The sequence below is a fragment of the Cebidichthys violaceus genome, unplaced genomic scaffold, assembly GCF_023349555.1.
Source record: "Cebidichthys violaceus isolate CVI_PGR_0920_01 unplaced genomic scaffold, fCebVio1.0.p SCAF_31, whole genome shotgun sequence".
NCBI classification, from domain to species: domain Eukaryota; kingdom Metazoa; phylum Chordata; class Actinopteri; order Perciformes; family Stichaeidae; genus Cebidichthys; species Cebidichthys violaceus.
In genome coordinates this window covers 715,943-729,643 of record NW_027176495.1, presented here as the reverse complement: position 1 = coordinate 729,643, position 13,701 = coordinate 715,943, and the positions used below count along the sequence as shown (strand labels likewise).

Sequence of the window (13,701 nt, the reverse complement as noted above, 5' to 3'; positions counted from 1 at the left end):
GAGGACCGCACAAGCCCACAAGTTCATGTCTCCAACGTCTTAAGAACATAGTAAGAATTTAACAGATGTCTGGTGGAGAAAAATCTTTCTCTTACTTGGATCCTCTGCAGAGCGGTGAAGGCCTCGGCGACACTCTGTGGCACGTCAAAGCATTTGGCTGTGCTGATTTTGGCATTGACCAACCACTGCTGGAAGTCCCTCAAGGCTGCACGGAACCTCTGCTCCAACAAGCGCTCCTTATTTTGACACTCCCTGGATGCACGAAGACTGAGACTGGGGGACAAAAGAGAAGTCAGGGGCTGATAAAAAAAACACGTTCACAGGTTGAGATCCATCTTGAACAAAGAGAGAGAGAGGGGTTACAACCAGAGGACAGTTTGCCGTCTACTGTCCATGTGCTCATCAAAACAAAGAGGATGCGTGTGCAGATGCTCAGATACAGTAAATGGCGGAGGAGGAAGGGAAGCCTGAGAGATGAGCTGGAGTGGGAAGCGGGCAGGTGGAGAAATGGCAAAGCGGGTGAAGTGGAAGGAATGAGCGTTGGGGCAAAGAGGGAGAGTGGGGGATGGTGGTGAGGGGTACTGCTTAGGAGGGGGTTGAGAGGCAACATATGAGTGGGGTAAGAGTTCACAGGGGCGACAAGATGGAGAGAACGAGAGTTGACAGATTGATGCTGTAAGAAAAAAGGGTGAGATGGAAAGGATATGGCAGGGGTACTGTCTGTTAGGGAGAGGTTTCAATGATGGCTGATATACTAAAGGGACAATTTGACATTTTAGTAGGCTGTGTTTTATCACCACGGACTAATCAAATGCTGAAAATTCTTTGTGTTGTTGACATATCCATCAGAATATATAGCTGCAAGCACAGAACACAGCAACAATACAGATTATGTGATGATAACAAGAGGTGTTTAAATCAAAGTGAAGGACGTTTATTGTACACTATAAAAAAGGATTTCAACAGACGAATGAAACTGATATTTAAACTGTTGAAGTTCCTCTTTAAGTGACAGGTAAGATTTCTGAGAGAAGAAAAACAACTATAAACTGGGGTTAATGTCCAAAGGGAGGCAAAAGCACACACAACCTTCTATCGACACACACTTTAATGCACACAGACACGCTTGAGTTTTAATGATGCGATGAGAGCATGAAAGGCTAGTATAGTGGGGATGGTATGAGAGTGGAAGAGGCCATTTTTGTTTTTGCAAAATCTGCCATGTGCTAGATTCCTTTCCTCTTCTACCTCAACTCTTTCATTCACTCTCTGTCTCTCTCTCTCTCTCTCTCTCTCTCTCCGCCCTTCTTTCTGCTGAGCTTAATGCGGGACAGGTGCAAAGAGCACACAGGCCAAGTCTATTACAGACTAAAAAGCCCGGTGAACGAGGAAGGGTGCTGTTTTTGCCAATCAGCAGCCAAAGTCAATTACCCACCAAAAGCATCTCCAACAAGCTGACCTCACTCAGGTCGTCTGCCAATAAACGCTACAGTGTGTCACAGTGCACTACGAACAGTGCCCTCACTGCCGTGCACTACCTCAGAAAGACAACAAGTCATCCATGCAAATTAAGGAGATCATTACTGGAGATGTCATACATGTGTGTGTGTGTGTGTGTGTGGTTGTATGCACACATGTTCTCTTATATGCACTGTTGGTCTTTTGAATAGGCATTGCATGGTGTGATTATAAACCAGCACTAATTTAACACAGGCTAAAAAAAAGACCATCCAAATGTGTCCGATTCCCCTGAATTCACTCTCAGCGTTGCATACAACTGAACTTGAGGAAGACACAAAACAAACACAGAGAACAAGCAGAGGTGAAGGGAAGGTAGCTAAATGTTGCATAGCAACTGGTGGCTCTGGTGCTCTCTGTCACCTTTAAGACTTCCTTTAGCCCGGCTGACACATGACACAACTCACACACACAAACACATGCCTCCAATACAAATGAGCTGGTAAAAAAAGGACCCATTCGGACATGCAAAGCTTGTTTTCGGGGGGAGAATGCTGCCCTTCTTCTATTTTGGTTATGGTGCCGTGTTATGGAATGAATGAGCACATTATGCATGGTCAGTTTTGTGCATTGTTCTTATTATGTGCACGACACTCTCTCAATTAGGATTGGGCTTGGCAAAATCTCTATAATAATGTTATTAAAGATATATTCTGAGTGACCGATATTAGAATATTATACACAATTATGCAAAGCAAAAATGCTCTACTGTTATGTATTGCATACAATTATTCCCTGTGTAAAAAGAAAAGAAAATTCTAACAAATTGTGTTACATTAAGCTGGTTTTTAAGTACAGCTTGATCTGAATTATTCGACCATAAAGTGGTAGGATCATATCACCATGATATAAAGCCGTTGAAAATCCATGGATGACAATATGATGCATCACTCAGCCTAAGCAAACAGAGCTCCGTTTAATTTATAATCCACATAAAGAAAACAAACACCGAAGTATTTTCCACCACACGCTGTTTACTGAAGCAGAACCCTCTTACCTGTTGTGCTGTTTGATGAGCGCGGTGACCCGGTCTGATTGTGAGCCCAGGTCCCTGGAGTATCGCACCAGGTCGTTGAGTTGGACTTTCAACTTCTCCGCCATCGGCTCGGCGCTCTGCAAGCCCTCCAGTATATCCTAAACAACACAAAACAGACACCAGCTGGCTCAGAGTGTGTGTGTGTGTGTGTGTGTGTGTGTGTGTGTGTGTGTGTGTGTTAACGAGTGACAAGCACCCAATGCATCTGCATGACACCCTTCAATAAGTGCTCTCACATTCCTATTCACACCCTGGCTTCATCTCCTCAGCTCTTCTCTCTCTCTCTCACACACACACACACACACACACACACACACACACATACTCACAGTGCTGCTTGTACAATAGCATTTCTGTTCTTCGCGGAGTGTGGCGGCAGGAAGGAGCTGCGGATAACGTTCTCCCGCTCTCCACAGCGTGCCTCACATTCTGCACTCACACAGTCATGAAATCCTGTCCCATGACATATGTACAAGAACCTATCCCTCTCTTTCTCTGTCTCTCTCTCTCTCTCTGACGCTCGCTTGCTTGTTCTCCTTCTGACGTATTACCAATAAACAACCCTCCCTCCCTCCCGCTCTGTTCCCCTGGACTCGTTGCTCTCTTCTCCTTCCCTCGTCCCAACGTTCTACTACTTTCTCTTCCCTCCTCTCTCCTCTTTCTTTCTCCCTCCTCCCACTCCTTGCACTCTTTCCCTCTCGCACATTTTTCCTCCTTCTCACTCTCTCACGCTCTCTCCCGGTGGAATTCAGCTGTCAGCCCTCACAGATGCAGGATTGGTTCAAACGCACACAAACGAGCGCGCAACGAAAACACGGCTGGACACAGGAAGCAGGCTGGAGGAGGAGGAGGAGAGAGAGAGAGAGAGAGAGAGAAGCGGAGGAGGGGGAAGACTCCTCCTCTGTGCTTTGACAGCCCCAAATTGAGAAAAACCAGAGGAAGGCATGGCCGAAGAAGCCGGGGAGGAGTGTGAAGGTGTACATGCTGGCATGGCCTCGACAGCACAGAGAAATTGTCACACTGTAAACATCCTGTGGATGTTAGAAACAGAGCAGCAGGGGAGGTGAGGAGCAAGAGCATCTAAGAATCAACCCCTGCAGTCGGGAAAGACCTCACTGTACACTGGAGTTCAAACAAGTCAGAGTACAGAAAGGGGAAAGAAGCAGGAATTAAAAAGGGGAATGTTTGCGAGGGAGAGATAGCGGAAAATAATGGCGAAAAACAAAACAAAAAGGGGGAGGGGTAGAGGGGACAGAGGACAGAAAACAAGAGAAAGTGATGGGATTGTAGCTGTCACTCCTTCGTCATCCCAGTAAAGCTGATTTACAAACTAATCAGTTTTTCGGATTTACAAATGGAATGGTTAATTACTGACAGAGAAAACAGAGCTGAATGCAGAGGATGTAGCCTATGTCTGCACAGAGTGTGTGTGTGTGTGTGTGTGTGTGTGTGTGTGTGTGTGTGTGTGTGTGTGTGTGTGTGTGTGTGTATGCCTGTGGGTACTTTCCATTAAACAATGCTAATCACCTTCTCTTAAATTAACATAGTACGCTGCTGCACAGTAGCCACTGTCAGCTTTTTTACACATCCCAGTTTGCCAACCCAAATCTCAGTCGAACAGAGTTTTTATTATCTATTATTTTTTTAAATAAACTATTGTGAGCCGATGAACAGTGAACAATTCAGACGGTAAACTGTCATTTATTTAAATGTCCTGCTCTTATACCTTAGCCAGCTTCCATCCCTCCACCGCTTCCTCGCCGTTGCTCCGCCCTTCAGCTTTGATCAACTCCTGGCTCCACACCTTCAGCCGTCCATCCAGCTCTTTCAACTCATCCTCCAGCCGGGCGGTCAGACGGCGGTATTCTTCCTCTGAGGCTGCAGCAGCAGCCAGGGCCCCTTCCAGGTCGTCCCTGGCCCTCAGGGCGGCCCCCTCCCACTGCTCCAGAGCCTGGGACAGCGCTCCCAGCTGTCGGTCCATGGCCTCGCAGCCACCCGCCGCCGTGTGTTCCGCCGTGGACGCCGCACTCCGACGCACCCGGCTGAGGCGCTCTCGGCCCTCCAGTAGCTGACACTCCACCCGCTCCTGAAGAGATGGGGAAGGTAGATAGGAGACGAAGTTGCTACGGAAACTGTGGCTACGGAAACTGCAACCTCCGATTCTATTTAAAGCGGCTTATGTCTCCCGCTCTCTGTCTTTATCGCTTTGATTCTGTCTTTGAAGCATTAGTTATGATGTCCTGCATTTTCATTTGCTATCTCAGTATTCTCTCCCTATATCTAATTTCATCCTCCGCCTCCATCCCTCTCCGCCTCCATCTCTGTGTAGAAAGGTAGCACTCGCAAGGCAGAGAGTGAGAAAAGCAAACATTCCAGCGCGATGCAATAGCATTGAGCCGATAGCCGGATTAAAAAGGGGGGAAAATAGCAGCTGATCATTTGTTTGTGAGCGAGTAGAAGGATATGAACATTAACCTTGAGACCATGAATGGGAAATGAAAATGGCACAACTAGCTAAACAACAAATGATATCCTCCTCTACTGAAATGATTCACACCATGACTCTACAAACACAACATAATGTGATAATAAGGGCCCATGTGTGAAATTCAAATGCAAATCAATATCGCCTCACATATTTTCTCTCTGTAATTGCAGAATTATTGAATAGGGAATAGCTTAGCATTAATTGCACTGCTCTTCCCTTTTACCTTGTTTGCTTTTTTTTACACAGTAATAGACCAATATAGTGGCAGTAAAATGTGCCAAGAGAGATTGAGATATTTGGCTGTGATATGGGAACAAACTGAGAACCAATTCCAATTCCCCACACAGTTCGCCCTCCTTGATAGCAGGAGTCCATTACGATTAGATGGGCTCAGATAATTCAGCAATCAGTTACCTTAGCAACATGCGACACACATAAAATCTTTCAACGAGGTGAAGTTTCACCAATACACTACACATCCTTAAGGCACGCTGTGATGGAGATTCAGAGAAACATCGCTTGCTGTTACACTTATAGAACCTCAATATAAAAAGAGATACTGCAATCCAACATTTCTCATGTCCACTTATGGTGTGGAATACAGATTTGTGCAGAAGTACTATTTCAATGCACACGCAATTAGCGACTGCTGAACATTTTTTTTAAATCATCATAACAACGTCATACAACAGGGACAGACATATGGTCCAAAGTAGAATTAATCAAGAATTTCAGCTGAAACGCCGTCCTTGAAGTGGCCCACAAAAAATGGAAATTCGAACATCTGCAATTCCATGACAACAAACTCCATCTGGCGACAAAGATTATGTAAAACGATTGAAAACTCGAGGAGAACTACTTTGACGGCACACCTATGTGCACTCTGCAGCACAATAGGCTTGTCACCTGTCAGATGTGGCACGTTACTATCTGTCGACGTATATTTTTTCTAAATTTGGAATTAGTTTCTTGACAAAAAGTGTTTACAAAGAAAACAAAAGGAGTGTCAGTCGGCATCAACAAGGGGAGTTCTTTGTATGTTGACAACCTGCCTTACCCTCACTTCTGACAGCTTCTTTTTGATGGAGGCAGAGTCTCCTGACGTATCAGACCAATGATGTAGCTCCTCTCCAGCACTCATCAGCCAATCAGTGAGCTCCCTAACAGCCTCCAGGTATTGTTGGTGTTCCAACACAACGGCCTGCGCTAGACGTACTCTCTCCTAAAGACAAAGGCAATCAGTCAACAATTAAGTCTAACATGACAACGCACTGACAATAGTTGGTGAGATTAATACAATGATACAATGAAAGATTAAGGAGCTTTATACCTCCACCAAGGCTGTGAGGTCATCAAACTGCACCTGCAGCTGGGTGCGGGCCCCATGATTAAAGCCGGCATCGCCAGTCTTCTTGAACAGTTCTCTGGCTTTCTCTTCCAGACTGGACAGAGCTACCTGGTGGTCTTCCAGATCAGCCAGCAGAGCTCTGAGTCTCTCTAGCTGGGATGCCTTTTCTCTGGGCCCGGGCTGAGGGGTGAGAGGGGCACACACCTCTCTCTCTACCGCCTCCATCCAGCAGCGCAGTTGGGCGGCACCTTCCAGGTATCCCCCCCACTGCGACACGGTCCACTCCAGACGACTGGAGGGGCGACAGAAGACCTGGTTGTGATTGTCTGTGACTGGCACATGTGGAATATACATTTTGATTATACAGAGAAAATCTGAATAAACATGGATAGTAGCCTACGTTTGGGCAGGTTTTTCTTAAACCTGCTAAAAATACAAATCATCCGTTTTACATTGTAACAATAACACAACTTAGAACATATTTAATATATGCATACAATATGCAGATGTATAAAAATGTGTTAAGTGGCAAAATAATCCAAACCGCCTGTAGTTCCTGCTACAGTAAATGTCTCCAGGACTCAAACACAGACTCATAAGGAGAAAACAATTCCAGCGTCGCTGTCGCGGCTGTTAATAACAGCTTTTTCCTTTAATTAAACCCAATGATTAATATATATATATATATATATATATATATATATATATATATATACGTATAATATATGCAAATATATATGTAGTCTGGTTGCTTTTAACTAATATCATTTTGGTACAAAAAATCTGTACATAAGATGTTCTTCTGTGTACCTTTTCACTGTCATATACAGGTATAGTATATATTTCATACTCTTATGATACGGCCAAGAAATGTAAATACTGGCTTAGTGCCTTTATCCTCTTTATGCTCTGGTTCAAACACACACAGGCGCAGATACACACAATTTTCCTTGCCATCTGTTATCGCTGCATGTACAAAAAAACGCCAATATCGTACACTCGTACACACACACACACACACACACACACACACACACACACACACACCTCTATTTCACCTGCTACCCCATGCCTCCTGCTACCCCCTTAACCTTAAAACACAAACACAGCCCATGTGTGACCCACTGATGTTTGCCATCCACCATTTATTCCCTAATGAGATCAATTTTTTTCTAGGAGGGGCCATAATTGCTCAATTATACACCAACACGCATGTGCATGCTGTCATGCGAGTGCACAGACACACACACACACACACACACACACACACACACACACACACACACACACACACACACAAAAACGCACTAAATCAAATACATCAATCAGAGTTACCAAATGAGACAAATACTGCTCATTATGTATTTAACCTAATGGTAATTAATGGCATTGAGACATCAATCTATCATGGTGAAAATAATACGGTCCAAAGAGAGGTTGGTTTTTTTGGCACACAGGTAAATGGCCTCTGAAAATATCCAGGGCTAAATGTTTTAAAGGCACAATAAAAACAACAAAAATCAAGACTTAAATGCACTTCTACAATGAGATGATGACAGAATGCTACGTTAAAGGAAGGACCTCTTCTACACCATCACATTCCATTTTAGGTGATGGAACAAGGTGAGCAGTCTACCTGTGGCAGCTCATGGTAGTCACAAGAAGCGTGGCCCACGCATCCTCCACTTCCTGTAGCTGAGAGCGGACCACTTCCTGTCCGGCAGCTCCATAGCTGCGCAGGGCCAACTCACCCTTACCCATCGCCATATTCAGCTTGACCTCCCCCTCCCCCTTCAAAAGCAGGATGTCCTGTGTATACAAACAGGGGTCAGAGGGAACTGGATTTAAACATCAGAATCTTTGATGAATACATTCTCAAGCAAACAGCTCCCTCTTGTGTTTACCAGAACTACTGTAGAAAAAAAAGTAGATTTATTAAGTAAAGAACAAAATAAGTGCGTGCATTCTTAAAGATTCCAACCCCTTTATTATATCGTATAAAATAATTCATGTAAATTACAGAAACGCATAGTCGACTAGTCAAAACCACCTCTCACCTGCACAGTCTCCAGCCTCTGCTCTAGCTGCTCTTTGGTCCCCATGGTGCTGTCTACTGTACCCAGTCTCTCCTGGATCTCCTCCAGCCAGGCCCAAAACCCTTGGAGGGTCTCTCCAAAGGCCTGGCTCTCTTGGCAGCCTCGCAGCTTCTCCCTGGCTGCCTTCAGCAGGGCCTGGTGCTCCATCTGGAGCTGGCCTGTCACTCTGACCTCTCCTCCTGACCCCCGGCCTGCTTCAGACAGACACTGGGCCTCCTGGCAGAGATGCTCGATGGAGTCCCTTGCAAGAGACAATGATATTGTTACGAATATTTAACAGCCTGATCTATAACATATGGTCTCACACACCCACATGTATACACACCTTCTTGCAAGTAGTTCCTCATGGAGGTTTTCTATCCTCTCCAGCTCTTCTGTGGCGTCTGGGGCTCCTTGCTGGCACTCTGCCCCAAGAACAGGCTCTCTCTTGAGGCTGCGATCCATCTGCTTCAGCCAGTCTCTTATACCCTCCACACAGTCATTAAAGCTGGAAAAGGAGGTGCATTTCCATTTAACTCAAATTGCTTTGCGTAAACACATGACACAACAAGAAAAAATGACTTACTTTTTCATTAGGGCGATACTCTCTTCCAAGTCTCGGTGGCTCTGAGAGCAGCAGTCCAGGTAGCTCCTCCACTCTTTCTGACAGGAGGAGAGGTGCTCTCGGATCTGTGCCGCTCCAGCTTTAGGCAGGTGGAGTTGCAGCCTCTCGGCTTCCTCACAAACCTTAGAGAAACACTCGTCACCCTCAGACGTGCGCTCGACTGACACCTGTGGATGTATGAGGAACATGATGTGATATGTCCCTGCTAATTTAAAGAAATAAAGAGCCACAGTCCTCAGAGCTAGACTCATAACACTCTTCATACCTTCTTAAGAAGCTTTATAAAGGTTAGAAACTCTGGGAGTATTTGTACTTCCAGCACAATTCTTATAAGTAAGATGCTGTATATTTAGTTTGGTCCAATGAAGCATTAATTACGTACAGTACAGTATTTCAGGATGTAATTTTGTAGAAGAAAACATAGTAAAATGACACGGAAGATATGAAATGAATTGTTACAATAACATAATTAACACTTCTTTAATAATGACGATATACAATTGTTTTGGTGTGTTTAGGTTTGATAGTTGCCAGTATCAACAAGTGAAGTTACTAAAAACTGAGAACACAATGACAACAACACCAAGAGAAAAGCATAACAAAAGTACGACATATAACAATACCTTTAACCGCTGCAACTTAGCTCCGAGGACGGCAACATCTCCTGACAGGTTCGAACATTCTTTCAGCTCCAACTTCAGTTCTGTGAGCCGGGAGTGGAAGTCTTGGACGAGCTCTGCTTAAGAGTAACGCAGAGAAGTGGTCGACTAAATATATGGCGACAAGTTCAGGAAAATTGACGTGCTAAAATAAAAGGCACAGAAGATTTAAAAGTAAAAGGGATCCGAAGGAGGAGAGTGAGAAGAGGAGATGTGTTGAGGCAGATGCTAAGTGAGGGCGTGTCCATGCTGTGCTGCGCTGGGTTGCCTTGGCAACAAGCCCAAAATGACTCCCTCGAGAGCAGATGTGACAAGAGCGACATTAGTCTCCGAGGCACAGGTGTGTGTCTGAGCGATGAGAGCGCACCAGTGTAGCAGACAGTGTGTGTGTGTGTGTGTCAGTGGAGTGTGGGCTGTTGTGGGCGGATTGAGTGTGCCATGGGGAAAAAAACGTCGGATAATCAACAATAAATCTGTTGCACCACTAACAAATGACTTTGCATCATGTAGTTGTGCACTGTTTCATTGAGTGATTATGAGATTTTAAGTGCCATTAAAATCTATACTTAGAAGTTATAAAGAATGTTGCATAAATCACTCGATGTGTTTGACGGAGGTGAAGAACAAAAACGCCAACCAGGAGAGAATATAATAAAGCGTCAAACAACAGACAATCCAGATTAAAATCCAAACCACACATATATGTCTGTTACCGTTGAAGTGGAGCTGTAGCCCATCCTGCAGGCTGCCCTTGGTCTTGGCACAGCGCTGGGCAACAGCCTCTGTTCGCTTGGCGATGGAGGTGAGGTCAGAGGAGAGGCACGACAGCTCCTGAGAGGGATGAGACCGGCACAGGGCACTCAGAGCATCTCTAGCGGAGTCCATGTCTGACCTCTGCTGCTGCACAACGCCCTGCAGGTCCTGTAAATGAAAAGTGAGGAAATAAGAGGATGTATAATCATAATTGGGGTTAAAGGGTGGGGGGGGGGGGGAGGAAACAGTGACATGTACTGCATCAAACCTCGCAGATGTGAGCTACAGCTGGAATTACTGCCAGCTTAGAGTATGTTCTTACCTCTGATCTCCTAAAGAGGGTCATAACTGAGGACAGAAGGTCACCTTCAGGGAACAATAGGGTATCACGCAAACATGTTCTCATCATTATGCCTCTCAGTTTGTCTTTATGGGCATTTGAAAAGCACCACACCCAAGGTGAGTGCTCGGAATTTAATTTTAAATAACTTTGAATTGCCTTTTGAAAGGTGAAAGGTGCGATACAAATAAACCTGCCATGTCTATTCTCTGAGGCCATTTAAATAATTAAGGCATCACCGATCGAATATTGTATCATTGAGTGTCTAAGTATTATTATATATATATATATATATAACATGTATAAGAATTGAATTATTGTGTTCTCGTATCGCATTGAGGGAAATGATAGTGCCATACCTTAACTGTACCGATGTCTTCAAGAGAAGTAGCTTCCGTGAGGTCAGATAAGGAGCCCTCAACTGCCACCAGCCGCTCGGCCATCTGGGACATGAGGTCCTCCAAACGCTGCTTCTGGAAACTGAAGTAGGTCAGCGTGTGTTTGGCCTGGTTGTACACCTCTCGCGCATGGGTCGCCTTCTTCCTCAGGTCAGACTCCAGGACCTGGTGCAACAAAGAAATGAAACATCACAGATGTTTCATTCTCGCTCTTATACTAGCAATCAGCAATATTTTGACCAGACCCCTTCCGTCTATATCTTTTGCAAATTTTCTATTTTCCAAAACATAAATATTTTGCAGCATTTCCCAAATATATATATGAGTGATCTGCATCTAGTACTTGGTCGATTTAGGTTTAAGTGTTTACAATTGACCTTGGGAGTGACAATTCAAAAATAAAAATAAAATTTCAAAGAGAATTCTTCCATCCAATATCCGTGAATTGATAGATGTTTGATGAATTTTACACTTGTTTTGCCATTCGTCAACCAAAATTCTTATGTTGTTGTTGGTTTCCATTTTTTATTTTTTTTAATTTGTCTTTATCTTCCTTTTAAGTACATGTATGTAGGTCTTGTGGTTTTATTTCCGCACCATTGAGAGTTTTTTAACAGTGTTTGAAATCCCTGGCCTAAATGTCAATGGAAGAAATATTCTTTTGCTGCAATAATTTCAGCAAAATCTTGCCCGGATTTGACTCCCCACCATAATCACCTGCATTTGTATCGGCGTTTCTTGCAGTTTGGCTCGCTCCTTCAGCTCTGATACTCTCTCCTGCAGGGTATCCAGCCTCTGCTCCCTCTTTTCAACCTCAGCCTGTAGATCAAAGTGCTGGACGTTTCAATTACAATCACAGCCACTATGACATCACTCTGAATATTACACCACCATAATCATTCGTGCACTTTTTCATGCAGACTGTCCAGTGTGCTCTGACCTGAAAAGTGACAAGATGGACCTCTGTCTGCTCTTTATCGCTGAGATTGGAAACGCTGTCGGTGAGATCAGCGATGGAGTTGGCAGCCCATTGGTTAATATCCTGCTCCATGGACTTGAGGTCGTTCCACAGAGCAACACAGTAGCCCAGCCTCTCTGCGTTGGTTTGTATTCTCTCCGAGACCTGCAGGAACAGAACAGGATACGTCTCAATCAACAGGAGACTGAGGAGAGGTAGGATCTCTCTCCCTCTTTGTGCTTAGCTTTCTCTCTATGTAACAAGGGACGGTAAGCTTTACTGGGAGACGGAGGGAAAACGAGACTTAATTGGTTTGACAGATGTGTGGATGAGAAGTGAGAGAGAGAGACAGAAAGGCAGATAACGTGTCTAGACTTGTTTATATTTTGGTCTCATTTGTGACAGCTGAGCAGCCAACTAAATCTCTCAAGAGGTAGAAATGGATAAAGGGAAAAACATAAATAAATATCATTAAAAGAGGAAGAGCGCAAGTGTTGGGCAGAGCTGTAGTGTGGAAGTCATTATTGATTTTCACATAAAACAACACCATAAAGCCCTTCATAGTCGTTATCACGTTTCAGCTCCAGACGGAATTCATGAAGTACCACGCGCCAGGATGAGGACAATTCATTACTGTCACAAAACTCTGTCTGACCAGCTCCCTCAAGCATGTCAATATATCATGCATTAGTGTAAATTAAAAACAGCCCAGTGATGTCAGCTGTCAGCGCTTCTTTACTGAAATAGTGGCACGGCACAGCAAGTGTTCTACATCAACTACCACTCGCCTCCAGCCACTGGTCTCTTAACGCCTCCATGTCTCTCTGGATGGAGCTTGCATCAGAGTTGGGAACCTTCTCCAGTTCTCTCTGCAGGTCCTCCACGGTGCTGATGAGCCGGTCCATTGCTTCCTGTTTTTCTCTCAGCTCGGCTTGGACCGTGTCATGCTGGAGGGACAGAGAAGAGAGCAGAGAGAGAATGACACCAGACCACCACTAAAGGGAGAGATACTGTACAAACAGGAGGGCAACAGATACTTTATTGTAAAAAATATACACATTACAGTCGGATACTTGGAAAACAGTAGCTGCAGAATTACATAGTGAAGATCTTTAAGGAAAAAAAATTTGAAAAAAAAAAAAAATTGTAACAGCCATATGCATCATTTGAAAAGAAAAAAATTTAAATATAACTGTTAATAATTTTTCTGGGAAAAACTAAAGAGGTACTGACTCGTGTTAAAGTCCTTTTGGCCTCCTGAGCGTTGTGGTTGTGGTCGGGCAGATTGTGAGCAACAGCCTGAGCATTCTCAACGACGGTGGTGAGGGTTGACTTCAAGTGGTGGAACTGACGGAGAAGATCTACTACAACTCCACTCTGTTCCTGACTGCATGAGAAAAGAGAAGAAAAAAAAAAGTCAAAACCATCACTTGGCACTGGATTAAATTATAAAAAATACAACAAACTCTGCAAGTGCTGTATAATATAAATATACAAATAGAG

General features: G+C 44.3%; 1 protein-coding gene across 6 annotated transcripts in view; it reads right to left on the bottom strand.

Annotated features, from left to right (window-relative positions):
• Positions 1-13,701, bottom strand: part of syne1a (spectrin repeat containing, nuclear envelope 1a) — a 123,313-nt gene that overhangs the window by 69,803 nt on the left and 39,809 nt on the right. For 5 of the 6 annotated variants that reach the window (XM_068724679.1, XM_068724676.1, XM_068724678.1 and 2 more), the window contains exons 41-56: positions 13,432-13,585; positions 12,987-13,145; positions 12,181-12,363; positions 11,958-12,059; positions 11,202-11,405; positions 10,463-10,670; positions 9,714-9,829; positions 9,052-9,257; positions 8,812-8,973; positions 8,448-8,727; positions 8,027-8,199; positions 6,373-6,682; positions 6,100-6,264; positions 4,281-4,640; positions 2,516-2,652; positions 96-273 (exon numbers count right to left, since the gene is read on the bottom strand). In XM_068724679.1, coding sequence (XP_068580780.1) covers positions 96-273; positions 2,516-2,652; positions 4,281-4,640; positions 6,100-6,264; positions 6,373-6,682; positions 8,027-8,199; positions 8,448-8,727; positions 8,812-8,973; positions 9,052-9,257; positions 9,714-9,829; positions 10,463-10,670; positions 11,202-11,405; positions 11,958-12,059; positions 12,181-12,363; positions 12,987-13,145; positions 13,432-13,585 — 3,097 coding nt within the window. The remainder of the gene's footprint in view (positions 1-95; positions 274-2,515; positions 2,653-4,280; positions 4,641-6,099; positions 6,265-6,372; positions 6,683-8,026; positions 8,200-8,447; positions 8,728-8,811; positions 8,974-9,051; positions 9,258-9,713; positions 9,830-10,462; positions 10,671-11,201; positions 11,406-11,957; positions 12,060-12,180; positions 12,364-12,986; positions 13,146-13,431; positions 13,586-13,701) is intronic. The other variant, XM_068724677.1, reaches the window with a different exon arrangement.